This window comes from Bos indicus x Bos taurus, chromosome 26 (genome assembly GCF_003369695.1).
Source record: "Bos indicus x Bos taurus breed Angus x Brahman F1 hybrid chromosome 26, Bos_hybrid_MaternalHap_v2.0, whole genome shotgun sequence".
Taxonomy (NCBI): domain Eukaryota; kingdom Metazoa; phylum Chordata; class Mammalia; order Artiodactyla; family Bovidae; genus Bos; species Bos indicus x Bos taurus.
In genome coordinates this window covers 1,011,932-1,039,796 of record NC_040101.1, presented here as the reverse complement: position 1 = coordinate 1,039,796, position 27,865 = coordinate 1,011,932, and the positions used below count along the sequence as shown (strand labels likewise).

At 60.0% G+C, this 27,865-nt stretch overlaps 1 protein-coding gene across 10 annotated transcripts; it reads left to right on the top strand.

Moving 5' to 3' along the window:
- Window positions 1-88: 88 nt before the first annotated feature.
- LRRC27 (leucine rich repeat containing 27) lies at window positions 89-27,804 on the top strand. 10 transcript variants are annotated; one of them, XM_027529546.1, is made up of 11 exons: window positions 89-1,115; window positions 2,712-2,963; window positions 6,241-6,371; window positions 8,689-8,747; window positions 12,814-12,966; window positions 14,593-14,956; window positions 15,992-16,135; window positions 19,416-19,518; window positions 24,856-24,953; window positions 25,842-25,971; window positions 26,943-27,804. In XM_027529546.1, the coding sequence occupies exons 1-11, from the start codon at window positions 807-809 to the stop codon at window positions 27,087-27,089; spliced, it is 1,890 nt and encodes a 629-aa protein (XP_027385347.1). In that variant the 5' UTR covers window positions 89-806; the 3' UTR covers window positions 27,090-27,804. The 10 variants fall into 10 exon arrangements, 7 of the variants coding, with proteins under 7 accessions (XP_027385347.1, XP_027385348.1, XP_027385351.1 ...); XR_003508972.1 differs by having other exon boundaries at window positions 115-1,115; window positions 24,856-24,974; XM_027529551.1 differs by lacking the exon at window positions 89-1,115 and adding an exon at window positions 1,804-1,881.
- The last annotated feature ends 61 nt before the right edge of the window (window positions 27,805-27,865 follow it).

The following is a 27,865-nucleotide window of genomic DNA, read 5'->3' as shown; positions in this document are numbered from 1 at the left end:
TTTTTCCCTCTACTGGGAGTTGTTGGTTCATATATTTTGCCTGTTAATCTAAATGTAAGTATCTTAATCTTTTAAAAATTTCATTATAATTCTTTATGTATTCTGCATATATATTAGATTATATATTGTGGAACTAATTTTTATTTGATATAAGAATTGGTAATATCTTCTCCTGTTTGAAGCTCAATTTTGAATTTTCCTCACGGTGTCTTTTAGACAAACAAGAGTACTTTTAATGTAGTGAATTTATCAACATTTTTTTTAATGGTTACGGCTTTTATATACTGTTTCAGAAATCCTTTCTGAGCCTAAGAACAAAATTCACCCATATTTTCTTTTAAGAATATACAGAATAAACTCTAGTATTGACATACAGCATGCACGTGGAAATTTTCCCTCACTCCGGTGTTCGTGGAAGGGTTGGTCTGAATGACCTCGCCTGCTATGACCACAGCAGAAACCCAAAGCCATCTTTTGTTAAAACCCATGTGAAACTCTTCACAGCTCTAGTACTGATGCTTTCGGTCGCCTGCTCAGCGTCCAGTCAGCCCTTTCCTCGCGTCTGACGGGTGCTGAGCTAGCTCTGTGATGGGTCAGCAGGCCGGGCTGAACTACTCCAGAATTCCTTTTCCATCAGGTTTCCTAACTTGGCTCTTGGCATGCGATTCGGGAGGTAGTACGGGGGCATGAGTCGGACATGACTCAATGACTGAACAGCAGCAACCAGGAGCACGAGGCAGCAGCTGGCCCGTTCTGACACTTGGAGCGTCAGGGCAGGGGCCCAGGTGCGGCTGCGGCCGCACACTATGCCCTTCCTCCGCCGGCTCACCTCCCTGGCGGGAGGCCGGTGCGCGGCTGATTCGCCTCTCCAGTCATCCTTTTGCTTCTCCAGCTCCTGGGCCAGAAGTGTGTGCAGTTTCCTGACATGGGTGCCAACTTCTGCAGGACACCCAGGCTTCGCGTCCCTCCTCGTGAGTTCCAGCTTGGGCTCGCTGGTCCCCGCTCCGGCTCCACCTTCCCTTCCTAACTACCTGCTCCGCACACTTGAGGCTGCAGCGTCAGGCAGAGGGGCGGCAGCTTCTAGAGACCCACCGAGCAGCCCCGCGACTGCAGAGGTTAGCTCCCTTAATGACGTCACCCCCGGTGGCCCTGCGCCGGGCGGACACAGGTACCAGGCGCGCAGACCTCAGGGGCGGAGGCCCAGCCCCGAGACAAACCCTCATGGGCTTCATTTCCCTCCTGGTGACGGGTCTAGGTGTCCGAAGCCATTCCAGGCGGATCTTAGGGACCGTTCCTGAGGAGGGGGAGGGAGGGCGCGGGGGGGGGGGGGGGGGGGGGGCTCCCTTGTCCCCCTGGGAGCTGAGAGTCGGGCTGATGTCTGCGGTCGGGGCCGCCATCCTGTGACCCCAGGAAGAAGGACGTCTGCCTGCTGCAGGCGGGGAGGTAAAGAGCAGGGAGGGCGTCCACGCTCTGGACGCCGGGGGCTCCACCTGGAAAGCGAGCCTTTTCGTGCGTGCGATCAGCGGCTCGCCGCGGCCCCTTCCCTCCCTCAGCAGGACGCTCTGGGCCTCGGCGCCCTTGTCCCCATTGTCGGGAACACTCCACCTCCGTGCGTGTCACCGACCGCCCAGCAGAGAAGGGCGCAGGCGGCTGGAGCGGCAGAATCCTTCCGCCCAGACCCGCGCCCGCGCGCAGGCGCAGCACCGACCCCAAGCGCCCTCCGCGCGGTTTGGAGCCCGCGGGCCGCCGTACATCCGGACGTCTCCTTGGAGACCGCGTGACCCCCTCCGCCTCCGTACCGTACCGCCGCGTCTCCATGGCGACCGCGTGCGCCCGCCGCCTCCATTGTTCCTCTGGGCCCTCCGCGCCCCCGGCGGGCGGGTGACCACGGGCTGTGGGCCGGCACGGGGACCCATCGGGAGAGGCTGGGGGCCCCGGGTGATGGGTGGTGGGGCGCACTGGAGACTCTGGGGCACCGCGCGCTTGCGGGGCCCGGAGCGCCGCCTCCGTGCCCCCGCGCGGCCCGCCCTGCCCGGGCAGGGACCCATCGGGAGAGGCTAGGGGCGCCGGGTGATGAGAAGTGGGGTCCAGAGCGCGGCCCGCGCTGTGGGGACGCGGCCTCCCAGCCCCTGCGCGGCCCGCCCCGCCCGCTCGAGGTCCTGAGACTTTCTCCTGGTTCAGAGGTTTCCGGAGGTTGCAGCTTGCGCTCCCCCGAGTCACAGAAAAGGGCCCAGGGGGCGGGGGCCTCGCACTCCCCGCCCCTGAAATGGAGGGACAGACACACAGCAGACCCGTGAGCTGGCAACACCCCCGCTGAGCGAAACGCTGATGGGAAGGACCCAGACCTGCAAATAAGAAAGGGCGAGCTCAGGGCCCCCTCCGCACTCAGGGGAGGGAGATGCCCGCTTGTGGATTTAGAACCGTTCTGATTCGGTTTCATCCCTCGAGAAGCCATTCCTCCTCTGCATTTTCCAGGTGTTAAAAGTTAAGTCTGGAACTCCGCGGTGCAGAGGGAGGAGCGGAGCAGTTTAATCTGAACCTTCTTGCAGCCCAGTTTGTTTTATCAAAGTCCGTTTTATGATGCTGTTTATTAGACGCGCAGGTTTTTGTAAGCTAGCGCAGTCATTGCAGGCCTGCCAAGCCGCCGGAAGGTGTGATTGTGCCGTGTACCCATTGTTGATGTGTCTCCCCTCCCCGCCCCCTGTCTGCAGGTGACTCCACACCCAGGAGGATGCGCGGTGGTCCCCAGAGGAGTGCTTCCTCCCGGCGGACTGATGGAGGGGAGCGGTTCCCTCTCGGTTCCCTGCGGGGCTGGTGACCGGGAGAGCCAGGCTGGGAGCAAGCCTGCTTCCGCCTCCAGAGACGTTCACCAGGGGGTCATCTTCTCCTCCTCAGCGATTTTAGACTTGAGTCAAAGTGGTCTTCACCATTTTGGGGAGATCTTTAAAGTCCCCAACCTCAAAGTAAGTGGGTCAGCCTCAGGGCTTCTTACACTCATGCCATGTAGATGTAAATGAAGACTTTGCTCACTTGTAGATTTCTTTTTAGAAATTATAGAATGAGGTGGATTGGAAGAGGGTTAGCTTGGGGTTTCATGTGCTGCTCACTGCAAAATGAGAAATTCCAGCAGGGGACCAGCCAGACGCTAATGTCCTCTCCTCGGAAACATCTTAAGTGAAAAGCCCATGGTGGGTGGAAAATGTTGCTGAAAACACGCTTGGTCTCTTAATCAAAACTCATCACCCCTGAGAGACTTCCCTGTGGTCCAGTGCTTAAGCCTTTGCCTTCCAGTGCAGGGGGTGTGGGTATGATCCCCGGTCTGAAGCTAAGATTCCACATGTCTCTCAGACAAAAAACCAAAACAAAAAACAGAAGCAGTGTTGTAACAAAAACAATAAAGAGTTAAAAAATGGTCATATAAAAACAAATCTAAAAAAACAAAAACCACAATTCCCCTTAAAAACTTCAGTAAAACTTTCTCACCCCACAGCCCTGCCCAGGTCGAGTGCTTGACTCTGTCGTGGGTCCGGTGCCTTCATGGGATCGGGCCCTCGCCTACTTGAGATCCAGCAGGGCTGTCTCCTCCAGCGAGTTCTACAACAGAGTTCCCTCTGCCCAGCTTGACGGAGACTGTCCAGGGTCAGCAGTTCTCTCACTGCCCAGTAGTCAGGGAGCTTCCTTGAACCTCACCTTGTCTTCATAGTTTTTCAGGAGGATTAAATGATCAGCATATAAAGTGATGTCCACACAGGACACACATCCACTTGTTGCACTGTTAGCCTGCTGACTGACAGTTTTCAGTGCTTTTATTAGGTTGGCTGAAAAGCTTCTTCGATGTTTAAGTAAAAGTAAAAGACAGTTTTCATTTTCACCAACAACTTTATTGAACTGTGTATTCGTTATTTTGTTCCATTACCTTCTGCCATTTCCCAGGCAACTTCATAATTCCATCTTCCCAAAGCTTGTTAGCTTTTTGAGCAAAGAACTGTTCCGAGTGCCTTTTACAGTCTTCCAGGGAATTGAAATTTTTCCATTAAGAGAATTTTGTAAAGACTGAAACGAGTGAACATCCGGAAGTGCAGCGTCTGCTGGATCCGGAGGATGAATCAGAACTTCCCTGCCAAGCTGTAACAGTGTCTGCCTGGTCACCAAAGAAACATTCAGTCTTGCATTATCCTGATGGGAGGTTTTTTTCTCTGTTGACTAATTCCAGACATTTTTCGTGGCGTGCTGCCCTCAGTTGGTCTCACTGGGAGCAGTACTTGTTGGACCTAATCGTGTGGTTTTCCAGAAGGAGCTCAGAGGAGCTCAGAGGACCTGCCAACCCCACCCCATACATCACCTCACCTTTGCTTGAAGACCAGCCTTTGGTGTGGTTGGTGGTGGTTCATTTCACTTGCCTTATGATCTCTTCTGTTCCACACTTTTGTACAGTATCCATTTTTCCTTGCCTGGTGTTTTAAAAATGGAACATTTTTGTTATGTTTAGAGAATCACATGTGGAAATAAGGTACAGAAGGTTTTTTTCACTAAACTTAAGTGGAACCCAAATATCACAGCTGGTGCAAATGATTTTCAATGCTTGCTTGGAACATTTTGAGTATGTCCACTATCCCCCGTGTGGTGTAAGCTTGATTGTTCTCAATGTCTCAATTTGATGGCTTTCAACTTCAAGTAGTCTACTACGAGGAGCCCAACAGTGTAGAAACTCATGGTGCCTTCACATGTAAAAGAAGGAGGAAGCCTTCTTTAGTCAGAATGAAGGGACTTTATTTGTGCCCCTCAGAATACAGAGGTGTCAACCTTATCACCGTGGCAACAAGTCCCCAGGTGAGGTGACCACTCCGAGCTGTGGCCCGTCGGTGGTCACGGGTGCATTTTGCAGCCACAGCAACACCCTCCAGAGCCTCCAGTCAGGGGACACAAACCCCTCCCCAGCCTCCCCGTCCTCATGAGGCCTCATGGAACCTGCAGACAGGATGGGCTCATGTGATGCACTCAGCCCGGCCCCAGGGGCCGAGGCGGGGGCCGGTGTGGCGTGTCTCTGCCGTCTCCTCTTCTGGTGTTGACAAGGACCCACAGCTTCAGTGCTGAGCCTGGGAGACAGAGTGCCTAAAGCTGCCCCGGGGGTGGGCCGGGAGGGGCCCGGAGCAACGGCGTCCACAACCGGAGTCCGGTCACCACTCGATCCCCTGGCCGAGGGGAGTGATGCAGCCACGTCTGAGCTGACTCGGGATTGTGTTTTCAGCATGTCTGTGGTTTCTCGCCAGTGTGTCTCAAGCATCCGCCGTGCGCTTGACAGACTTGGAAGGGGGTTGGTGGCAGAGCTGGGAGCCGAGACCTTGGTGGTGGAGGAGCGCCTGCCATGTGCCCTGAGCTGTAACGGCGCCGCAGCGCTACCCCAACCCCGTTCCCCATGGGCGTGCGCCCCGTCACAGGCCAGGCCCGGAGCACAGGGGGGCTCAGGAACCTGCTCCAAGGCACACAGCTCACGGGTTTTTCGAAATTGAGATTTGAACCCAGGGAGCCAGTTTCCCGGGTTTCCCGGGAAAGTGTCCTTAAGTTCTCCACTCCGCTGCCCTGGTAAATAGAAATGTATAGATGCATATATGTGTGGCTCAGGAAGATCCCCTGGAGACGGGAATGACAGCCCACTCCAGTATCCTTGCCTGGAGAATCCCGTGGACAGAGGAGCCTGGTGGGCTGCAGTCCATGGGGTCGCAGAGTCGGACACGACTGAGCGACAGAGACCTTCACGCGTGAGAGGGCGAGCAGCAGCAGCGGGAGAGGGTGTTTCTGGGTTGCCCTCAACCTGGGGGCCCTGACGGCAGCATCTCACTGGCACGCGGCGCACGCCGGTCAGCATGCGCGTGTCTCCTCCTCCCCTGCTGTGCTGCCCTGCCTGGCTTACAGTGGTGGCCTAAGGGTCCACTGGGCGGAGGTCAGACTTCCTCACGTGACCGTTACCGGCTCACTGTGTGTGGCCGGGTTCACCACCAGGGCCTGAGCCTGCGTGCCCTGCGTTCAGAGCGGATGCCTAACCGCCGGACCACCAGGGAAGCCCCCAGGCCGCGACTCTCTGCTGCGGGTGTTTCGCGTTTCAACGATTTCAGGGGAAACATTCGGGTTTTCTTTTAACTCGCCGTGTGTGATTGCTATCACCAGTGGAAATGTTTCGAGGATATGTCACGTTTTAGAATTTAGTCGGCTGACAAAACATTCTTCTTTCCCCCACGGAAGCAATTGCACCTTCAGCGAAATGCCCTGTGCACGATTCCTAAAGACTTCTTCCAGCTGCTGCCCAATCTTTCATGGCTGGACCTGCGATTCAACAGGATTACCGCGCTGCCCTCTGGGATTGGCTGTCACAAGTGAGTAGCGTGTTTGTCTGGCCAGGTGAGGAGGTCGTCGTCTCTTAAAAGTGCCTGTCTTTGGCTGCCTCGCTCTCCCCCACTCCTCCCGTGAATTTCAACTTTAGAACAGAAGCGTGTAGTGGGGTCTTCAAGGCCATTGAGAGGTGTGGCGGCTACAGGTACCAAAGCACATGTGGCATGGTTGGTTTAGTCACTGAGCTGTGCCCAACTCTGCGATCCTATGGACCATAGCCCGCCAGGCTCCTCTGTCCATGGGAGTCTCCAGGCAAGAATGCTGGAGTGGGTGGCTGTTCCCTTCTCCAGGGGCTCTTCCTGACCCAGGGATTGAACCCAGGTCTCCTGCATTGCAGGCAGATTCTCTACCGACTGAGCTAAGCGAGGGAAGCCCCAAAGCACGTACATGATTATCACTTAGGACACTTAGTGCCTCGGAACACGCCGGCGCCACAGTGCCTCTGCCGGATGGTGCACGCAGCTTTCCCCACAAGCAGGTTCCATCTCTGCCTCCCGTCAGAAATACTAATACTTCTGATGCATGCAGACCAGCGGCTTCGCTCTCGAGGGCCCGTGTGTGACTGCACTGGCTCCCGGTAGACAACGAGACACTCTTCCCACCTGGGGAAAACCGGAAGCCCTGGAGCATGCTCTGCACTGTCCTGCTGAGTGCATGCTACCAAGATGCCAGGCGTCCCCCTTCTAGAACCAAGGCCAGACTGCCTGCCCCCCTGAGCCCCCCAGAGGCACATGCTTCTCTCAGGCGCCTTGGCCCCAGGCCCAGTGCTTCTGTGCCGGCTCTCGACCTTTAGGAAACCTCATGATGTGAACGTCAGACCCTCCTGCAGTGTCAGTGTGTCCGTGGCAGAGGGGACGCCAACTGCAGGGGCGCTGAGGTGGGCCTGTCCCTGGGGACAGAGCAGAGGAGGGGAGGCGGCAGGCGGTGCCCGGAAAGGGAGTCGCTGAGCTTGTAGGACAATTGCTAGTTTGAATTTCATCACGGAAGAGACAGAAGTCACAGAGGTTTGCAGGGAGCGGCAGTCCGGAGGCCCTGCAGCTGTCCACGCGGGACAGCCAATGGCATTCAGGTCGGATGGAGGGTGTGGGAGGGAGAGGGGGGTCCGAGGGTGACCTCCTTCCTATAGGAGTCATCGCAGCCCCCATGAAACGCAGAGCAGGGGCTGCAGAAGGCCCTTCAGTCGCCTGGACAGTTGCAAACTGGTTTTAAAAGTATTTCACAGAAGTGAGTGTTGCGTTGCGTGTAACAGGAGAGAAAGGCCCCCACGAGTCGCCCGGGCCTGCTGCAGCTGCACAGGAAGCAGGTCCCTGCTGTTGGCAGCGGGCATCTTGGGCACCTAGGGTGGGCACCCAGGGCGGGGCACCCAGGCCATCTCCCCGAGCTCCTGGGTCTGCCAGGGGTCGTGCCCCTGGGCCTGGAGCAGTGTGACAAGCAACTCTGCCCACTGCACTTTCTCTCGGTCCCCCGCCAGCGTGGCCGGTGGCCTCAGCGTCCCCGAGCGTCTGTCGGGGTGGTTTTCGGAAGCTCCGCTCATCACAGGCCCCTTGGCCTGTTGAGACCAGTTTCGTGCTCTTGGCCCACCGCTGACTTAGCAGTGGCACTCGGCGCTCCTCAGAGAGTAAAAATAAACCAGCACTGCTTCTTGTAAGCCCTGCTCTTCCTTCTGAAACAAATACACGGCCTCAAACTCGAGAATTCTTTGATTTTGCCACTGAAAGCCAGCTGCTGAATGTTGTCTAAGATATAATTTTGCCTGTGGTTTATAACCCGTTATGTCATTAAAATTAGATCAGCATGCTGAATGAAGAGCCCAAAACATGTTCATTAGAAATTTTAAGTAATTATGGGCTTATTAAAAGCCTTAAACTTTCCAAAAAGCCTAATCAAAACAACACCAGTGTTAACGTTCTCCCTGTCTGTGTCGTGGCTGTGTGAGCCGCTAGCAGGGAGAGATTTAAAGTGTCCAGCAGTGTATGTGATGGGGTGAGCAGGTGTTTGGCAGCATCTGGAGATCCTGAGGTTGTCACGCTTGGGGAGGGGTGGGGTGAGACCGGGATGCCCCTACCCTCTGAGCAGGGGATGGGCCTCACAAAGAGCTGCCTGGTCCCAGCGGCCGCAGCGCTGAGGCTGAGCCCGACCAGCTGCCAGGCGGCAAGGCTGCTGGCTGTCGGAGAAGAGCGTGGGGGGAACGTGTGCACATGTGCGTGGATGCCACCCCGCAGAGACAAGACAGGTGAAGAAATGTGATGCTCATTCGACTTCCTGCTTGCTAAATTATATATTTTTTGTCTTGTTTTGAAGGCATTTGAAAACTTTGCTTTTAGAAAGAAATCCCATCAGAATGTTACCTGTGGAGCTGGGTAAGTGTTAACAAACAATGAAATGAAAGATGGGTTAAAGTGCAGCCTTCTGCAGCCACCAGAATGCGCAGTGGACACACAGGCCTGCCCCCGCCTGGGGGACGCAGCCGACGCCCTCTGCTCTATCCCTCTGGGCGCCGAGACGACGGGGCTCACAGGGCTGCCACTGCCACGCTGACGTCCTGCCTGTGCACACATGTGTGAGCACTGGGGACGAAGGGCCCTGCGGTGCTCAGGGAGGGCGGCACCGGGGCTCTGTGGGCCTAGGCACCCTCCCGGTCCAGCTGCCCCTCCCCTCGGCCAGCAGGGTCTCTGTTCACCGTCTTTGCTTGCCTTGAGATCTTTCCCACTCACCACCCCTGCCCAGTACATGTTTAAAGGGCCTTCCTTTCAGACTCCTGCTAAGCTTCTGCGTTTGTCTCGTCCCGTGTGTATGCTTGGTGACCTGGCATCTGGGGCTCAGCACGGCGTCCTGGAGGTTTATCCATGTGGGCGTGGATGCCTGGAGTGTGTTCATCTCTGTTCACTTTCCATGTGAAGGGTTCTTCCACCTGCCTGGGGTCCCGGGTGTCTCCTGGTACGCCCTCCTGCCGGGCACCTCCTGCCTGGGCTCCGTGCCTCCTGCCCGGGCTCCCGGGCCCCGTGCCTCCTGCCCGGGCTTCCGGGCACCTCCTGCCCGGGCTCCACACCTCCTGCCCGGGCTCCCGGGCCCCGGGCGCCTCCTGCCCGGGCTCCGCGCCTCCTGCCTGGGCTCTGTGCCTCCTGCCTGGGCTCCCAGGCGCCTCCTGCCTGGGCTCCGCGCCCCTCCTGCCTGGGCTCCTGGGCGCCTCCTGCCTGGGCTCCGTGCCTCCTGCCTGGGCTCCTGGGTGCCTGCTGCCTGGGCTCCTGGGCCCCTCCTGCCTGGGCTCCATGCCCCTCCTGCCTGGGCTCCTGGGCACCTCCTGCCTGGGCTCCGTGCCTCCTGCCTGGGCTCCTGGGTGCCTCCTGCCTGGGCTCCTGGGCGCCTCCTGCCTGGGCTCCACGCCCCTCCTGCCTGGGCTCCGTGCCTCCTGCCTGGGCTCCTGGGCACCTCCTGCCTGGGCTCCGTGCCTCCTGCCCGGGCTCCCGGGCCCTGGGAGCCTCCTGCCTGGGCTCCGCGCCTCCTGCCTGGGCTCCTGGGTCCCTCCTGCCTGGGCTCTGTGCCTCCTGCCCGGGCTCCCGGGCCCTGGGAGCCTCCTGCCTGGGCTCCGCGCCTCCTGCCTGGGCTCCTGGGCGCCTCCTGCCCGGGCTCCGTGCCTCCTGCCCGGGCTCCCGGGCCCCGGGCGCCTCCTGCCTGGGCTCCACGCCTCCTGCCTGGGCTCCTGGGCACCTCCTGCCTGGGCTCCCGGGCTCCTCCTGCCTGGGCTCCACGCCTCCTGCCAGCCTCGTGTGCTGTGCCTTCGTGCGTTTTGCCCCCAGGTGTGGGCTGCACCCAGTGGGCACTCTGTCTTATTTACGTTCCTCACATGGTCACCCTCTGCTGCTCTTCACTTCTTCTTGAAGTTTCGTCTTCCAAATGGGGCAACTTTGTTGGCGGGAAGATCTTCTTTTGTGTTACACTGAGTCTTATGGCAAAGGATTATTGTTACTGTTCGGTCACTACATCGTGTCCGGCTCTTCGTGACCCCGTGGGCTGCAGCACACCAGGCTCCTCTGTCCTCCACTATCTCCTGGAGTTTGCTCAGATTCGTGTCCTTTGAGTCAGTGATGCCGTCCAACCACCTCATCCTCTGCCACCCCAGGTTTTCTAAAAGGTCGTCTTTATTTTTCCTTCGTTGTTGAAGGATGTTTTAGCTGAGCGTGTGGGAAGCCAGACTGTGGGGACTGAGTACTTCGGAGACATCTGTGTTGTTATGTGGATTCCATCACCTGTTCAGAAGTCAAGCGTTTTGATAATAGAGGTCACATTTTTTTTCCTCTGGCTGCTCTAAGATTTTTCTTTTTTCATTTGACTTTCGGCAGTCTGTCTGTGGTGTGTCTGGGTGTGGTTTTCTTTGTATTCACGTTGCTCGGGGCTCACTGCGCTGCTTGGCTCTGCTTGTCGATGCCTCTCGTCAGATTTGGGGGGTTCTGGGGCCGCCGTTGTTTCTCTGGGCGTCGTGTCCCCCGCATGCCTTTCCCTCGCATCCGGCTCCTGACGGTTACGTGTGCTTCTGTCTCAGACGCCTTGAGCGCCCCTTTCCCAGCTCCTGTCTCCCGCTCTGTGCGCCACCGTGATGGACTCCCTGTCTCCCGCTCTGTGCGCCACCGTGATGGACTCCCTGTCTCCCGCTCTGTGCTCCACCGTGATGGACTCTCTGTTGGCCCACCTTTGTGTCCATCGGTCCTGTCTTCTGCTGTGTTCAGTTGACTGTTAAGCTCATCCGTTCTGCTCAGTGGTTCTCACCTGCACTTGAGGTTGTGGGTGGGGTGGGGCTGGGAGGGGCAGATAATGACCAATTCAGGTTTTAAATTGTTGCAGGCCAGTTGACGGTCTCTGTTTCTATGTGAGTCCATTCCGGAAGGCCTTCCTTTCATCTGGGGTCTTGAAGGACAGTTGGATGGACTCAGATGCTTGATCAGCAGGTTTTCTCCAGCACCTGGAGCCTGATGCTCAGTGTCTTCTGCCACCATTGCTCTTGGCAAGAACTCAGCCAGCGACCTTGTGTTGTTCAGTCGGTCAGTCATGTCCGACTCTTTGCAACCCCATGGACTGCAGCACGCCAGGCTTCCCTGTCCTTCACTATCTCCCGGAGCTTGCTCAAACTCAAGTCCATTGAGTTGGTGATGCCATCCAACCATTTCATCCTCTGTCACCCTCTTCTCCTCCTTCCCTCAATCGTTCTCAGCATCAGTCTTTTCCAATGAGTCAGTTCTTTGCATCCAGTGGCCAAAGTATTGGTGCCTCAGCTTCAGCATCAGTCCTTCCAATGAACACCCAGGACTGATCTCCTTTAGGATGGACTGGTTGGATCTCCTTGCAGTCCAAGGGACTCTCAGGAGTCTTCTTCAGCACCACAGTTTGACAGCATCAGTTCTTTGGTTCTGAGCCTTCTTTATGGTCCAATTCTCACATGCAGACATGACTACTGGAAAAACCAGACCTTGTGGCTGGTTCCTTTACATAATGACTTGTTTCCAAGGTTATTTTCTTGGTCTTCCAGAAATTGCACCGAGATGTCCTCAGTGTGAATCCCTTTGAGCATCTTGGGAGTGTAGATTAATGTCTGTCGTCGCCTCCGGGGGCTTTTTGGCCGCGGTCTCCTTGGGTCACTCTTCTGCTCCTTTCTGTGTCTTTGCTCTCCTTACACACGTTTGCACACCTGCCGCTGTTCCACAGGCTCTGGAGGTTCCGCTCTGGTTTTAACCCTTTCCCCGTCTGTGATCTTCGGATGGAGACTTTCTGCTCCTCCATCTTCAGGTTCGCTTACTGTTTCTGCTCCATCTCGTGCCTGCTGCTGAGTCCCTCCCATAGATTTTCATCTCAGTCTTCGTGATTCTCAGCTCCAGAGCTTCCACTTGCTTCTCTTGTGTAGTTTGTACTTTGTGTTGACATTTGCTGAGTCATTTCACTACGTTTTCCGTTAATCATTTAAACACGGGTGGTTGTTTTTGTTGTTTCATTCATTTGAACACATGTAAAATGACTGTTTTGAAGTTTCTGTGTGCTAAATCCGGCACCTGGACCAACTGGAAGACAGCCTCTGCCAACTGTGTGTTTCCTGAGTGTACGGCCCGTTCTCCTCCTGCTCCTCCTTTTCTGAATGACCCGAGTTTTTGTTGTTGTTGTTGAAAATAGGTCTTTGAGATAGCACGTGACAGATCTTTGTATTTTGGTTTTCACCAGAGCGCTGCGGTTGCCGTTTCCATTTCCGTATTTAATTTTATCACCACCATGGTCTTCATCCGCAGAACCCCTCTCCTCTGCAGAGATTATTTTTTTTTCAGAAGCAGATCTCAGACATCTGTTATGACCTTTCGCCCCAGATCCTGGGGCATGTTGGGGGCCGGGCTGCCTGACGGGCCGGTTCCGCCGGCTGGCGGTGCTGACGGCTCTGCTCTCCCGCAGGGAGCGTGACCACCCTGAAGGCCCTGAGTCTGCGGCACTGCCCCCTGGAGTTCCCGCCGCCCCTTGTGGTGCAGAGGGGGCTGGTGGCCATCCTGACCTTCCTGCAGATCTGCGCGGCCGACCACGAGGCCCCCCACGACGGCTCCCCTCGAGGTGGGTGGCGCGACTGTTAGGACGCGCTGGTGCCAGTGCTCTGTGACACCGGGGCCCCAGGGAGTCACACGGGGTGAAGGCGCCTGGCACATCCCCTGCCAGACTCGCACAGACCTCCGTGCTCTCTCAGAGCCGCGTGTCTTCCTGGTTCCGAGTGCATGGGTTTGCACCCTCGGTGCCTGTCACTGAGCTTGTTGAGGGTGGGTTTGGGTAAAAGCCCACTGGGGTGGTTCAAACAAAGCTGTCCTCACCTGCAAGCCCCCACGAGGTGACCACCCCAGGAGTCACTTAAAAACACACCAAACGACCAGGCGGAACAGTGGTCTGCGTTGTCCCGAGTTAGTTGCTTTCCCGCCACGTGGGGTGACAGTCAGCATCCGTCTGCGGCGTTGCCATTGGCCCTCCTGCTTGACTCGAAGGACCGCCTCTGCCGGGACCTCTCCTCCTCTGTTTGGTGTTGGGCCGGCTCCAGTTTGTGTCCGATGCTGAGTCAATTGTCCACAAGCAAATTGGACACATAGGCTCATTTCTCGTCACTTCTTAATACTTTTTAAAGCATGTCTTTGCCCATTTTGAAAACTGTTTTTCTTTAAAAAGAAACGCAGCAACCCCCAGCATGTAGTGGTCGGGACCAGGCCGTCCCGGGCTCACACGAGCCGCACCTGCTGTGGCCACAGTGCGCCCCTCGTGCACCCTTGGGTTCCCGGGGAGGAGCCCGGGCCCGGTTCCGAAGGGCAGGTGCCGCCATGCTGACCTGTGAGTCCAGGTGCCCACCCGCCCACATTCCAGTCTCCCCCGAACACGGAGAGCGGCCTCCGCTTCAAGAAACAAAGTTGTGACCACTGACGCTGAACGTATTGTTCAGAATTTAACATTTTATTGTATAGTTAAAACTCATTATCTTTCGGTCCCATTGTATTTTTTATTTGTATTTTTACAAAGAGGGCTGTGTGGGTTCTAACATAATAGATACATGATCGACTGGGGAAAAGGGTAGAAAATGGTAAATCAATTAGGCCGAAAAGCTGAAGATGAATTCGCCTTGTACCAGAAGGTAACTTGGATGGACTAAGCTGTCTCAATGTGTTGAAGAACGCCAGGGGCCACTGGGTCTGGGGCGTGTGCTGCAGGCTGAGACTGGGCTTGGTGGGTGAGCCTGGGGCAGGCCTGGGCCTCCTGTCTGTCTGTCAGTCAGCACATCGGGTCCTGCCCCGCCAGAGGCCATGTGAGGCCAGATGACCCCCGTCTGCAGGGTGCTGTGGCCCTAACACCCAATGAGGGCTGTGGTGCACCTCAGGATGAATATGTTTGGGGCAAGTTTTCTCACTTGAGTTTCCTAGAGATCAAAGTGTCTAAAGTCAGCAAAAGTGTTGCAATAAAAAATGACAAGTGTGTGGGCTGAGCATCAATTAGAAGCAGATACTAGAAGGTCTAGATGGGGAAGATGTCTTCATTTATATGGACTTATGTGCAGTGTGAGGGCCTGGGGCACAGGGACCGCCCCAGCCCACTCTACACAGGGAGCCCCCCAGCCCTCTCTGTGCAGGGAGAGGGCTCCAGGCTGTGTCTCGGGCGTGGAAGTGCAACCTACTAAAATGGCCTTTTGTTCGCTGTCCGTTTCCCCAGTTAAAAAGATGACCATAAGGGATCTGCCACAGCCCCTGTTGGAGTTATCCGAAGAGCACGTGCCTAACAAAGAAACCATTCGTTCTCAGGAGCCAAAGGGAAGCATGGTAACAGAAAAGGCAGACTTTTTCCCACCTGTTGAAACACTAGACCCGCACGAGCCCAGGAGATCCACCGAGCCCCCGGAGGACTGGCCGAGCGAGGAGGAGATCCGGCGGTTCTGGAAGCTGCGGCAGGAGATCGTGGAGAACGAGCAGGCAGGGGCGCTGGGGAACCAGCTGCTGCCAGCGGAGCTGCCCCCCAGCCTCAGGGCCGCGCTGAGCTCCAGAGGGAAGCCGCTCCCCCGCCCGAGGCCCCTCTGCAGGTGAAGGCGGGAGGCGAGGCTGGACGCAGTCCCCGCAGGTCGTCACGGTATCCTGTGAGGCCCTGTTACGATGTCAGGGGGACATGTGTCCACGTCGCCCTCCTGAGACATGGCAGGTGCCAGCCCCAGTTTAGTGTTCAAGTTACCCAGATGGGGGCAGCGAGGGAAACAGGCTCAGAGCAAGAGGTCACAGGAGAGAAAAACTTACGCCATGTGCGTGTGCATGGTGTGTGTGTGCGCGTGGTGTGTGTGTGTGCGCATGGTGTGTACGTGTGCATGTGTGTGCACGTGTGGTGTGAGTGTGCATGGGTGTGTGTGTGCACATGGTGTGAGTGTGCATGGTGTGTGTGTGTGTGCATGGTGTGTGTGTGCACGTGTGGTGTGTGTGTTCATGGTGTGCACACGTGTGTGGATGTGTGTGTGTACAGAGAGAATGTCACCCAGTAACATTGGCGAACACAGCTCATACGTGGGCACAGGCGGTGACGTCACATCCAGGGCACAGGACGTGGTCCGCGGTCACTCGCCTGCGGCCCCGTGGACTGTGTGGACGAGTCTGTGGTGAAAGTCTGTGGCGAGGTGTGAGACGGGCCCATCTGAGACGACAAGGCTGGTCACTGGAAAACAGAAGAGCTTAGATCCACGAGAAAAGGGGGCACGTGCTCACTGCACTGTCGCTTCAGCCGTTGTATAGGTTTGAGACTTTCTCAAAGGAAAGCATCGTTGGAGGGTCATCGCCGTGGGGAGGGTCACTGCCTGGCCGTGGCCCTGGGCTCACAGCACAGGGCTCCCCAGCAGAGGCCCCGATGACCCAGTTCATCTAGGTCCATGCCCACCTTTTGCCGCAGCAGCACAGTCTCACCTGGTCCCAGGTGTCGTCCAGTCGTGACCTGGCCTGGGGAGGGGGTGGAGGCCCTGCCCACCAACCGTGACCGTTGGGACTTCCACAGGCAGCTGCCCGTGGCTCCTCGCTCGTGCCCAGGGGCCGACTCGGGCTGCATGACGCGCTCGGCTAACGACCTCGTGTCATCATAGGATGAAGATACCCTCTTTCCAGGGCGTGCTGCCCGAGCTGGACTCCACCCGGCAGGCCCTGGTCCGCACCAGCCAGCTAGGGAAGAGCAGGGGCCTGGCCCTCCAGGAACTGCGGGAGAGGCAGGCTCAGGAGCAGAGCAAGAGGTGAGGTTGTGGAGGAGTGTGCCCGGGTCGAGGTGAAGTGGGGGGGGACGCCAGGGTCAAGGGGGTGCCTGGGGTGAGGGAGCCCCCTGGGGTCGCATGGGGCGTCCGGGGTCGGGGTCGGGGGCGTCCGGGGTCTTGGCTTTGCTGGAAGCCTCCGTGCTGTGCCCCATGGCTGGGCGCAGCCCCTCGTCCACCCCCGGCCTGTGTCCCCCTCTGCTTCCTTATTCTCCCCCTGCTCCTCCCCGAGTCTGTCTCCTGTCTGTCACCGGCTCTAAGGAAAGCTGCTTAGAGCAGCGTGCTGTCCGTGGGCTCATCCTGCCCCTACCCGGGGGTCCGGGCTGACTCAGTCGGCCTCGTGTGGGGTCACCTTGGTCCCGTCCTCACTGTCCACCCTCTGCCCTCCAGCCCCGCCGACTGCCCGTCTCCCCTGCACCCTGGGCCCCCAGAGACCACCTAGCACAGACAGACTGCCTCCAGCATGCCCGGGTGCCCACCCTCTGGTTGGGTTTGGCTGGCAGTGTGCCCGGGCGCCCACCTCTGGTTGGGTTTGGCTGGCAGCATGCCCGGGTGCCCACCCTCTGGTTGGGTTTGGCTGGCAGCATGCCCGGGTGCCCACCTCTGGTTGGGTTTGGCTGGCAGCATGCCCGGGCGCCCACCTCTGGTTGGGTTTGGCTGTTAGCATGCCCGGGTGCCCACCCTCTGGTTGGGTTTGGCTGGCAGCATGCCCGGGTGCCCACCTCTGGTTGGGTTTGGCTGGCAGCATGCCCGGGTGCCCACCCTCTGGTTGGGTTTGGCTGGCAGCATGCCCGGGCGCCCACCTCTGGTTGGGTTTGGCTGGCAGCATGCCCGGGCGCCCACCCTCTGGTTGGGTTTGGCTGGCAGCATGCCCGGGCGCCCACCTCTGGTTGGGTTTGGCTGGCAGCATGCCCGGGTGCCCACCCTCTGGTTGGGTTTGGCTGGCAGCATGCCCGGGTGCCCACCCTCTGGTTGGGTTTGGCTGGCAGCATGCCCGGGTGCCCACCCTCTGGTTGGGTTTGGCTGGCAGCATGCCCGGGTGCCCACCTCTGGTTGGGTTTGGCTGGCAGCATGCCCGGGTGCGCCCACCCTCTGGTTGGGTTTGGCTGGTCGGGGGTCTGGTAGGAGGTCAGCGGGGCGAGGGAGAGAGAGGGCAGGGTCTGTCCGCTCCCCCTCCCCAAGGCTGCGGTGGGCACAGCCTCATCTCCTAGCAGGGCCTGCTCTGCCCCCGCGGTCCCTCCCCTGCCTTGTAAATTGTCTGAATAAACCTTCTGGAATCAGCCCACCTGAGTGTCTTCTCTCAGGACCCTCAGAGCAAATGTTCAGATGGGCCCGCATGCTGGTCCCGTCCCACATGTGCTTTTCTAGTGGGGTTCCATCGCCTTCAGGGAAAGGCCGGTGCTGCCAGGCACTCAGACCCAGGCAGGGAACACGGCGTCCCCGCCCTGGGGCCCCGCACTCGTGACTGATGGTGCGGCTGAGCGAGGCGGTGTGGCCTGGGCTCCCCCGGGTGTCTGTCCACCTGCGTGCCTCGTGGAACTTGCCGCACCCCCACTGTGCCCCTCCAGGTGTCCCCCGCCCCCTCCCCATCCAGGCAGGTCTGCAGGGGCGGCTACCCACCGCCCCTCCCGAGCACCTTTGCCTCCTCCGGCTCAGCTGGGCGCCCGGCCTGGGGCCCAGAGGCAGGGCAGACGAAGGTTGGGCTCCGCGGGGCCCAGGGCGCCACCCGCCCTCTCCAAGCAGCTCTGGAGTCAGAGGGCAGGTGGCAGCTCCCTCCTGGTTCTCTGCCGTGGGCCTGAGACCAGTCAGTGCCTCCAGGCCCAGCGTGGGGCCTCTCCAGTGGCCCAGCCTCCACATGGCCCCCGCCTATCTGTGCTCCTGCGGTTCCCCAGAACCTCGGTCTGTGCCTCTGAAGGAGTAGGTCCCTTGCAGCCCATTTCCTGAGAGGCGACAGAGACCCCTGAGAGGTGTCACAGAGAGGTGACAGAGGCGCCTGCAGTTGCAGAGTCACAGCTTCCTGTGGGCAGCGGCTTGGGGCCTGGGGTGGGCAGCCCCACAGGTGAGGAGGGCTCTGTGCAGGTGCAAAGAGGGCACCTGGCCCTCCCAGGAGGCATGGGAGGCGGTGCGAGGATAGCCAGCCTCGCACTGGGCCTGGGAATGAGCAGGCCGGTGCCTGCAGAAGAGGGTGTGGGGCAGTGACACCCGCTCGGAGGACCCAGGCCTGAGCTGCAGGAGGAGTGAGGGGTGACTGAGCTGCAGGAAAGGGGTCTGAGCACCCATAGGGAGCTCCTGGGAGGCGGGGCAGGGAGGTGGGGGGAGCTGCAGGGGGCGAAGTGCTCTGTTTGGAGCACCAGAGCCGGTGCCTCCCTCAGGCTGGAGCCCAAGACAGAGGCCTTGAGGGGTGGAGGCCAGGAGCCCAGAAGGGCCAGCACCGTGACCCTGAGGACGGAGGGGATCTAGCACCTCCCAGCAGGGGCCCGGACCACGGGAAAGATCTGGGGAGTCTGGGAGGGCAGCAGCTTCTGGGCCCACAGCGGAGGGCTCTGCCCGGAGAGGAGACGGAGAGCCAGGTCTGGGGGCCAGAAGGGTTCGCCAGAAGAGTCAGGACTTGGTTCAAACAGGCGAGTGGCTGCCTGGGCTTGAGAGCCGGTGCCCAGAGCCGGAGCCCGGCGTGTGAAGCCCCCGGCCCGGCCATCTCAGCGCCACGGCTGCGGCCCGGGTGGAGCTGGGCTAGCTGGGGACCTCCTGGGCGCAGTGCCTGGCACCGCAGAGGCAGCAAGCCCTGGGCATCGTCTGGGGTTTGTGGTGCAGCAGGTTATGCGCTGCCAACAGCCTAGCCGCGGGCACCGGGCGGCAGAGACGGGGCTCAGGCTCCTGGTGAGACTCAGGCGTCCCCCCTCCGCCGCGTGCAGACCCGTAAATGCCTGAGGCCTTGGCTTTGGAGCTGGCGGCCCCAGCTGGGCCCTCCTGGAAAGGGCTCTGGTGCCTCAGCGGGCAGGGGCTGGCCAGGGTCGGGCTGGTCCCCACCAGGAGGTCCAGACAGACTCAGAGGCGCCAAGCGCTGCCCAGGAGGCCTGGGTGTCCGGCCGGCATCTGCCCTCTGAGGGGGGCCCCGGAGTGAGGGGCTTTTGTGTGAAGCTCTAGAAGTGACCGTAGAAACGCTTCTGTGTGAAGCTCTAGAAGTGACCGTAGAAACGCTGGTGAGTTGAGGGCCGCTTTACCCACAGCGCTCACGTTCTGCTGCCCGCCCCCCGGCACCCCCCAGAGACAAGCGATTGCTGCAAGAGTGGAGGGAGAGCACCCAGGTGATGAGGAGAAGGCAGGAGGAGCCCGGGAGCCTGCCAGCCCCGCCCCCGCGGAGGAACCCGGTACGTGGAGGGCAGGGAGGGGGCGCCCGCGTAGGGGAGGGGGCGCCCGCAGAGGTACGTGGTGGGTGGGGAAGGGGACGACCCCTCGGAGGAACCCGGTATTTGGGGGGGAAGGGGTGCCCCCGCAGAGGGGAGGGAAGCGGTGGGGAGGGGGCGTCCGCGGAGGAGCCCCGGAGCCGGGTAGGCGGTGGGGAGGGGGCCGGGCCGCGTCCAGGAACCCGCGTGAAGGCGGCCTGCCTTGCAAAGCCCGTCAGCTGGCGGTCCTGTCCCTCTGCCAGCGGTGACCTCACGCAGAAAACAGAGACCACCAGCTCGTCCACCCTGTCCCGGGCTCCGCCGGCAGCACCCCTGCAGCCCCGCTGCCCGGCTTCCCAGGAGCTCCCTGTGGGCGCTCAGACCACTTCCCCGAAGCTCATCCCTCACCTGCCTGCAGCTCAGGCCTGGGTCCTCCCAGAGGGGGAGTCACTCCTCTGCAGCGTCCTCTGGGGGGCTGTGCCGTCCTGGGAACCCCCCACCGGCCTCCTCATTCCCAGGCCCAGTGAGGGCTGTCCTCGCCCCCCACCCCACCCGGTCCCTCCCACGGGCCATCCCGAGGCCTGGCCGGTCCTCTGTTGTGCTCCCCAAGCAGCTCTGTCCTGGCGTCCAGGCCTCATCACCGGCTCTGCTCAGGGCAGCCTTGTGTCTGCAGCTCCGCACCCCTGCGTGTGAGACCCCAGTAATGAAGTCACTCTGCCCCTGCCCAGGGCCCCAGGGCCCCCCTACAGCCCATGCGCTCTGCCCAGGGCCCAGCCCCCCAGGTGTGTCTTCAGAGCGGGGGTGGGGTTGGTCACCATACCCCTCGACCTGCACAGGCTCCCGGCTCCAGGCAGCTGCTGGCCAAACTGTGCGGGCACCCTGCCCCAGCAGACCGCCTGGGCCAGCCATGCGGGACGCGCTGGCCTGTTGTCCCTCTGGAGTCCCTTGGCTTCCCCTGCTCCCTTCTGCAGGCAGTAGGCCCGCCTGGGTGCTGATCTGGCAGTGGAAGGGCCCGAGATCCTGGGCTCAGGGCCCCCAGGCTGGACTCCGGTCTGCAGTCCAGGCCACGGGCCACGAGACGGGCAGCAGACCTCCTCCCCTCCCCCAGGGCCCAGGAGGCCCATTTCCCTCCACCTGCACCCCCTGCCCCCTGGCCCCCCGCAGCCTCTTCATGGTGATGAGGGCTCCTCCTCCTACCCAGAGCACAGAGGGGATCGTCAAGGTGACCCCTAGAGACCAGGACCCCCCTTGGGCCTGGGTTTAAGCGTCGTCGTGGCCTTGGTGGCCATCGGATGGGGAGTTGCCACGAGTCACTTGTGCCTGAGTGCCCGTAACAGACCACGTGCCGTCTGGACTGTGTGGTTAAGCGCGCAGTTCAGGGGCACTTAGCACAGTCCCGGCGCTCTACAGGCGCCACCTCGTCCATCTGCAGGGCCTTCCCGTCTTCCCAGACTGCAGCTCTGTCCCCGTGCAGCACTGGCTCCCCAGTCCCTGCCCCTCCCCACTCTCTGTCTGTGTCTGACTCCTGGGACCCCCGTGAGTGAGGGCACCCTGCGTGTGCACCATGACGGTCATTTCACTGAGCATCGCGTCCTCAAGGCTTGTGGGCATCGTGGCCTGTGTTGAAATCCCTTCCTCTTTGGGGCTGAGTGATGTTCCGTGTGTGTGGATGGGCATCTGCTTCTCTGTCCATCCAACCACGGCCACTGAGTCGCTGCCGCCACGGGGCAGCCATGACCCAGGGCATGGTATTTGCGCACTCCTGGCATGTGTTGCAGTGCTCGCTGCCTTTTTGCATGCTTCCCTCCAGCTGGAAATGACTTCCATGATGCTGTGCAAGAAGAAGCTTGTCCCATTCTGTATATTTTGTATTTTACGGAGAAATACAGCTTCTCGTCACTCCGTTACTAGGGTTCATAGCATAGGAACTGAAGAGTGTCTATAAATCTGGAGTAGCACTTTGCCTCCTGAGTTAAATGTAACAACACTGAAACTAAAACTAGGAAAGTACAAGCAGCAGTGTTTTTCATGGTCTAAAATAAAGTCAAAGGACGGGGAGATTGTGACATGTGTTTGTAACGAAAGGTTAATATCTAATATATAAAGAGAAACCACAAATAGATTTTTTAAAGAGTGCAGTAGACAGATAGGCAGAGGGCAGGACAGGCAGGTCGCAGGCAACGCCCGGGTGGCAGAAAACCCAAAGGAGATGCCCGCGTCTCAGTGCTCCAGCTGTGAACAGCGGCCGGCACGCTCAGCGGGCAGCCTAGAGAGACCGGGCCGCGGAGGGCCGGCTGCAGGCCGTCCGCTTCCAGGAGCACGTCTGGGAGAGTTAAAGACACTAAATTCTTGGGAGCCTTCCGGGGGCCTGTCTCAGAGAAGTAAAAGCAGTCGTGTGGCGGGCCTGTAGGTGGGGAGCGCATTAGTGGCCCTCAGAGTCATCTGCAGGGGCGAACGTAGGCAGAGCTGGGGCTCCGTCCACCGCATCCCCCATCCCTGTGAGCTTGGCGGAGGGGCTGGGCTGGACTGGCCCACAGGGACACGGGGGCGCCTGGCCTCCCACAGCCTGCCTGTGGGCTCTGCAGGGGTCGCCGACGTCCTGTCCACCCCCTGCACCGGTCAGGAAGCTTCCTCTGGTCCAGGCAGGGGCCCGAGCCTCGTGACTCACCACCCACTTTTTCGAAAGTTGTGGTATCCTCGTTTTTCATGATGCTCTGAATCCAGCGGCTTTGTCAGTGACCTTAGAGTCCACGCACTGTGCTCTGGTAACAGCAACACAGGGCTAGGGGTGCAGCCGGAATCACACCCTTCACGTCTTAAAGGTAAAAGCAGGTGTCTGTGTGTAAGAAATGCCCATTGGACCTGGCGCTTGCTTGGGGGCCACAGCAGGAGGGCCTGACACATGGCGCTGTGTGTGCAGCACCCCACCCCCCAGGCAGGAGGTTCCAATTCCGATTCTGCTGCGTCTGTGGCAGCTGTCCCAGTGAGGGTAGGGGGATGGGGGGATGGGGAGTGGAGGGGAGAGGAGAAGCTTGCGGGCTCCTGCTCCCCCCACTCCCCAGCCTCTCCCAGCCTTAGGCTCCTTCTGAGGTCAAGCAGGTGCTGCTGGGCTGGAGATGGTGACGCAGGCGGCCGGCCTGGTGACCCACTTAGAGGTGACCTGGCAGATTAGCCCTGCATGACCCCCCCCGCCGCCCCGGCACCCCACCCAGCCTTCTCCCATCTGAGACTCACCCAGTCCCTGCAGCAGCCATGTGCCCCTACACATATGCGGACACACTCGCACACTTCGCACACAGACACATTTGCACACTTTACACAGACACAGTCACACAGTCCCTGCAGCAGCTGTACACCCTGACGCACACAGACACACTTGCACACTTTACACACACAGATGCACTCGCACACGTCATGCACACACTTCATGCACACACAAACCACACACACAGACACACACAGTCTCTGCAGCAGCTGTGCACCCTGACTCACACACATGCACTCATACACTTCACACATAGACACACTTGCACATTTCACACACACACACAATCTCTGCAGCAGCTGTGCCCCCCAACACACACACACACACTCGCACACTTCACACACACACATAATCTCTGCAGCAGCTGTGCCCCCCAACACACACACACACTCGCACACTTCACACACACAGACGCACTCGCACACTTCAGATGCACAAGTCTAAGCTCCCTGGGCTGGGGCTCCAGTGGGGGGCGAGGCAGCTGCAGGCAGCGCCGGGCGACGGCTCTGCCGTGTTGCCACTCGCGTCCCGGTTACAGGGCTGCAGAGCCCCCAGCTTGTAGCCCTGACGGCAGAAATCTTCCAGGTCCCGCCAGGAGGATAACTGCTGCAGGATGGCTGGAGTGGGGGCACGGGTCACCCCAGCAGAGCAGCAAGAACACACCCCAACAGCAGGGGGCTGGGCACCTCCAGGAGCACAGGGTCTGCACAGAGCCCAGAGCACTGGGCGTCCACGTGGGAGCCAAGGAGGTCAGGGCACACACAGGAGAGTTCCACCCAGGCATCCAGGTGTGGCCAGCATGAGGAGGAGAGAAAAGAAAGTTCCGGAACAGAAAACCCAGTAGACAGGGAACAGGAATCAGGCAGGACAGAGGATGGCCACTGTGGGGAGGCGGACGAGCAAACTCAGATGAAACACACCAGGCCCCAGTAGTCAGAAATCCAGGGCAGATGTCCCCAGGCCCCAGAGCTGATTCTCTAGCATTCAGAGTGCTGTTCACACACACTTTGGGTAATGCCCTAACCTAGACGTTTGAAGGAATTTGTTGTTTTCGAGATAAACGTCAGTGGTCTGTGAATTCTTTTCTTGTTTTATTTAATTTTTGGCCGCACTGGGTCTCGGTTGCTGGGTGCAGGCTTCCTCTAGTTGCCGTGAGCTGGAGCCACTCTCCACTGGCGTCCGAGCTTCTCGCTGCGGCGGTTTCTCTTGTTGCAGAGCTTGGGCTCTGGGTGTCAGGCTTCAGGAGCGGTGGCTCTCTGGCCTTTCAGCACGTGTGGCACACGGGCTCAGTTGCCCTGTGGCATGTGGACTCCCCCTGGACCAGGGATCAAACCCGTGTCCCCTGCACTGGCTGGTGGACGCCTATCTGCTGTCCCACCAGGGAAGGCCTAAGCAGTCCGTGAATCCTTAGAGAACCACGCAGCCTTTATCCTGCCCTCCTTGGCCCGTGCACAGGGCCCCTCCGCCCAGAAGAACCTGTCGTGCCTGCTTCCGGGGAGGGCGGAGAAGATGTCCTGCTGGAGATGCCGGACGATCACCGTCTGGAGCTTGTGGGGTCCCTGAGAGCAGTCGGGGCTCACCGGCCTTGGATCGGGTGGCAGGAGGCTAGTCAGGGGACACCCCTAAGCCCCAGCTGTACCTGCACACGTGTGGGGGGCCGTGAGCTCACGTGGAGCCACAGGGGTCCGTCTCTGTCAGAAGAGCTGGCTCTGCTGCTTCTGGCGTATTTTCAAAGTCTGTCTGCCGGTTTGTCCTGTCCTTGATCCAAGCCGATGAGTCTGTAATTCAGGTTTTCTGACTGCAGGCCTTCTTCGGCTTTCCCCACACTGAGTCAGGCGTGAACCCGCACGTTAGCTTGACTTAGTGACGGAACACGGTCAGGTGTGTGGTGCCCACGCCCGGGCCAGGCCCACGTCCTGCGCTGTAGCCTCGCCCCCCCACACCCCGCGCCGGCCGAGGGTTGGGACCCCAGCGTGAGGGGCGCGAGCGTGCTGTGCCTGGCAGCTGACTTGGCATCAGCGGCTGTTTTCCAGAAGGGCTCTTGCTGCGTCTTCCAGGGGGCAGCAAAGATTGCCTTTGCCACGGACCCGAGAGAGAACAAGAAGACACCGAAGAATTCGCCTGGAAAAGCGACACAAAGCAAAGAGAAGCCGCTGTAAGCACGTCAGGAGACGAGGTCGGCAGCCTCCGCGGCAACCGGGCGCGAGTCCATCCTCCTAGACACGCCCCTTCCGCCCGCCCCGACCCCGGCGGCCCCGGCCCCCTCCACGGGCAGCAGCTCTGGTCCGAGGGCCCTGGAGGAAGGTGGTTGTGCTGTGACCTGTGGATGGCAGAGGGCTCGTTCCTCCATCATCCTGGAAATTGGGAAAGCGTCACGGGTCCATCAGTGGGTTAAGGCAGCCATATGGGGGGGTCTGACCTGCAGCTGAGGAGTTGGTGGGGGGTGCTTGCAAATCTGGGATCCCACGTCGCCCCCGTGGCCCCTTAGCAAGCCCAGCCGGCCATATCTGTGCACAGACACCCCGCCCCGTGGGCAGGACTTCCCAGGAGCTGGGGTGTGAGATGAGGGCAGTCAGGCCCCTCGCCATGGGGTCTGTCCTGAGGACTCAGGCAGCCACTGTGCTAGGGGGGTTCTCAGGGCCCCGGCAGGGGTGTGCCCCAGGGTCTACCACCCTCCCCATCTCACTCCCGACGTCCTGTGGGGGACGCGGCCCCGGGCCTTGCTGAGCAGACCCGTCCAGCGTCACCCCTGAGGCCGCGCTCTGTTCCTCTCTGAGGGATTATTAAAACCGCGCGTTCCCACCGGAAACAGACACCCCCTGCTTCACCAGGCGCTGATGCAGTGTCCTCGGTGTGTAACGTCTCCCACGAACCTGAGGCTTTAAAGCAGAGCAGGTCCAGCAGGAGGGGGCGCGGGAGGCGGCCTGTCCCCTGTGGGTGGGCGCCCGAGGCAGGGGGAGCGGCCCCTCCCGGCCAGGGGGACAGAAGTTGCTCCAGGGTGGGCGAGCGAACAGCTCCGTCTCGCCGCACCCTGTCCCCGCAGTGGTCTCCGAGGGCAGATTCTGGAGGAGACGCTGAAGCCACAGACCCAGCAGCTGCACGCGCGGAGGAGCAGGTTCAGGGGGCTGGCACCCCTCGAGGACGTCGGGAAGGCCGCCCGGGACGCGGAGATGGTGACTGTCCATTGAAACCTGGAGGGAGCCACACACACAGGCTCTGACCCTGGGATTTGGGAGGGCAGGAAGGAAGCGGAAGCAGCGGGTCCTGAATGGAGGAGCCCAGGGATCTCCCTGAGCCTGAAAACACAGGCCCCGGGGGCAGATGTAACCCGTGTCCTGGGAGAGGGGTCTGGGGGAGGTAAGGGAGTGTGGGAGGTGGGACAGAAGGGAGACCCCTGCACGATCCACGCCGGCCCTCTGACAGGAGGGGGCTGCTCTGACGCTGACCCCCTGGCTACCTCATTCTCCATCTCACCATTTCCTGGTCCAGCCTATGCGGGGCAGGGGGCGGGGGGAAGGGAGACCCCCAGCACAGGGGGCTGAGGCACCCGGGGTGGGGGGGTGAGGGGAGACCCCCAGCAGAGGGGGCAGGCTTGTGGAGTGGAGGCGGGGGAGTGGAACGGAGACCCCCAGCAGAGGGGCAGGCTTGTGGGGTGGGGGCAGGGGAGTGGAAGGGAGACCCCCAGCAGAGGGGGCAGGCTTGCGGGGTGGGGGCGGGGGGGCGGGGGAGGGAAGGGAGACTCCCAGCAGAGGGGGCAGGCTTGCGGGGTGGGGGTGGGGGAGTGGAAGGGAGACCCCCAGCAGAGGGGCAGGCTTGTGGGGTGGGGGCAGGGGAGTGGAACGGAGACCCCCAGCAGAGGGGCAGGCTTGTGGGGTGGGGGCAGGGGAGTGGAAGGGAGACCCCCAGCAGAGGGGGCAGGCTTGTGGGGTGGGGGTGGGGGAGTAGAACGGAGACCCCCAGCAGAGGGGGCAGGCTTTCGGGGTGGGGGCGGAGGGAAAGGGAGACCCCCAGCACAGGGGGCTGAGGCTTGCAGGGAGTGGGGCCCTCCCCTTGGGGGGCGGGAGCGGCTCCAGGCCCAGGGCACGGGCTCCGCCCCCACCGTGCCTCTGCGTCCAGGCTGACCTGAGTACCTCTCTGTCCTGAGGCCCGGAGGCTGCACGATGAAGTACTGAAGCTGAGACTGAGGTCGGCCTTGAACAGAAACCACCAGTGTGCTGCCCTGCCCAGGAGCCTGTCGCTCAGGCCGGCTGTGTCCCGGCCTCAGAATATATTTTTTAACCCAAAGTATTAAGAATTTGAACACCTTTACAGACACTACTGGCGGCGTCTTCTCACCTGGAAGACGTGGCTCGCGCCCTCCCAGGGAGCCCCCTGGCGCAGAGCCTGAGGGCCTGTGTCTCCATCCTTCCATCCACACGCTCTGAGCCCGAGGGGGTCCGAGCTGCATTAAAGGAGAAGGTGGTGCTAGGCACGCGGCTCCGTGTCCATCGGTCGATCGTGGGCAGAGCACGGTGTAGGCACCTGCACCTGCCCTCAGGCAGCCTCCCTCCCCTCGGGGTCCCCCACACCTGCACTCAGGTCCCCCCACCCCCTAGGGTCCCCCACTCCGCGGAGGCCCCCCCACCCTGCTCACAGCAGGCCTGGAGAGCCCATGACTGCCTGCCTGCAGTGGGGTCAGGGGTCCCGTGAGCGGTGCCCTCCTCCTGCCTGGCTGTGTTGCCCCTCTCCCCAGGGTCTGCCCCCTGCCCCGCCCCAGACCTGTCCCAGACCCCCGGGGGGCCATCACTCAGTCACTCGACTTAACCTCTTTTGCTGGCTGAACATGTGATGACGTGAGGTGAAGGCTTGATCTAGAAAACACCTTTGATTCTAACTGACAGATACAGGATGACTCAGAGTCTCGATTTCTTCTTGTGTCAATTTTGATAGATATGTTTCTCAGTGACTTTTTTCATTGCATCCAAGTTGTCTGGTTTATCAGCATAAAATCCTTGGTAATCTTCTCATTCAGCGTTGTCTTGGTCGCTGAGGACCTGTAGCGTTTCCCCTCTCGTTCTTGATGTGATG

Excerpts from the sequence above, each read along its gene's own strand:
- LRRC27 (XM_027529546.1), top strand. The coding sequence starts at position 807 with ATGCCCTTCCTCCGCCGGCTCACCTCCCTGGCGGGAGGCCGGTGCGCG. Across the intron at positions 14,957-15,991 it reads CGCCCGAGGCCCCTCTGCAG|GATGAAGATACCCTCTTTCC; the intron begins GTGAAGGCGGGA and ends GTGTCATCATAG. Across the intron at positions 19,519-24,855 it reads CGCCCCCGCGGAGGAACCCG|GGGGCAGCAAAGATTGCCTT; the intron begins GTACGTGGAGGG and ends TGCGTCTTCCAG.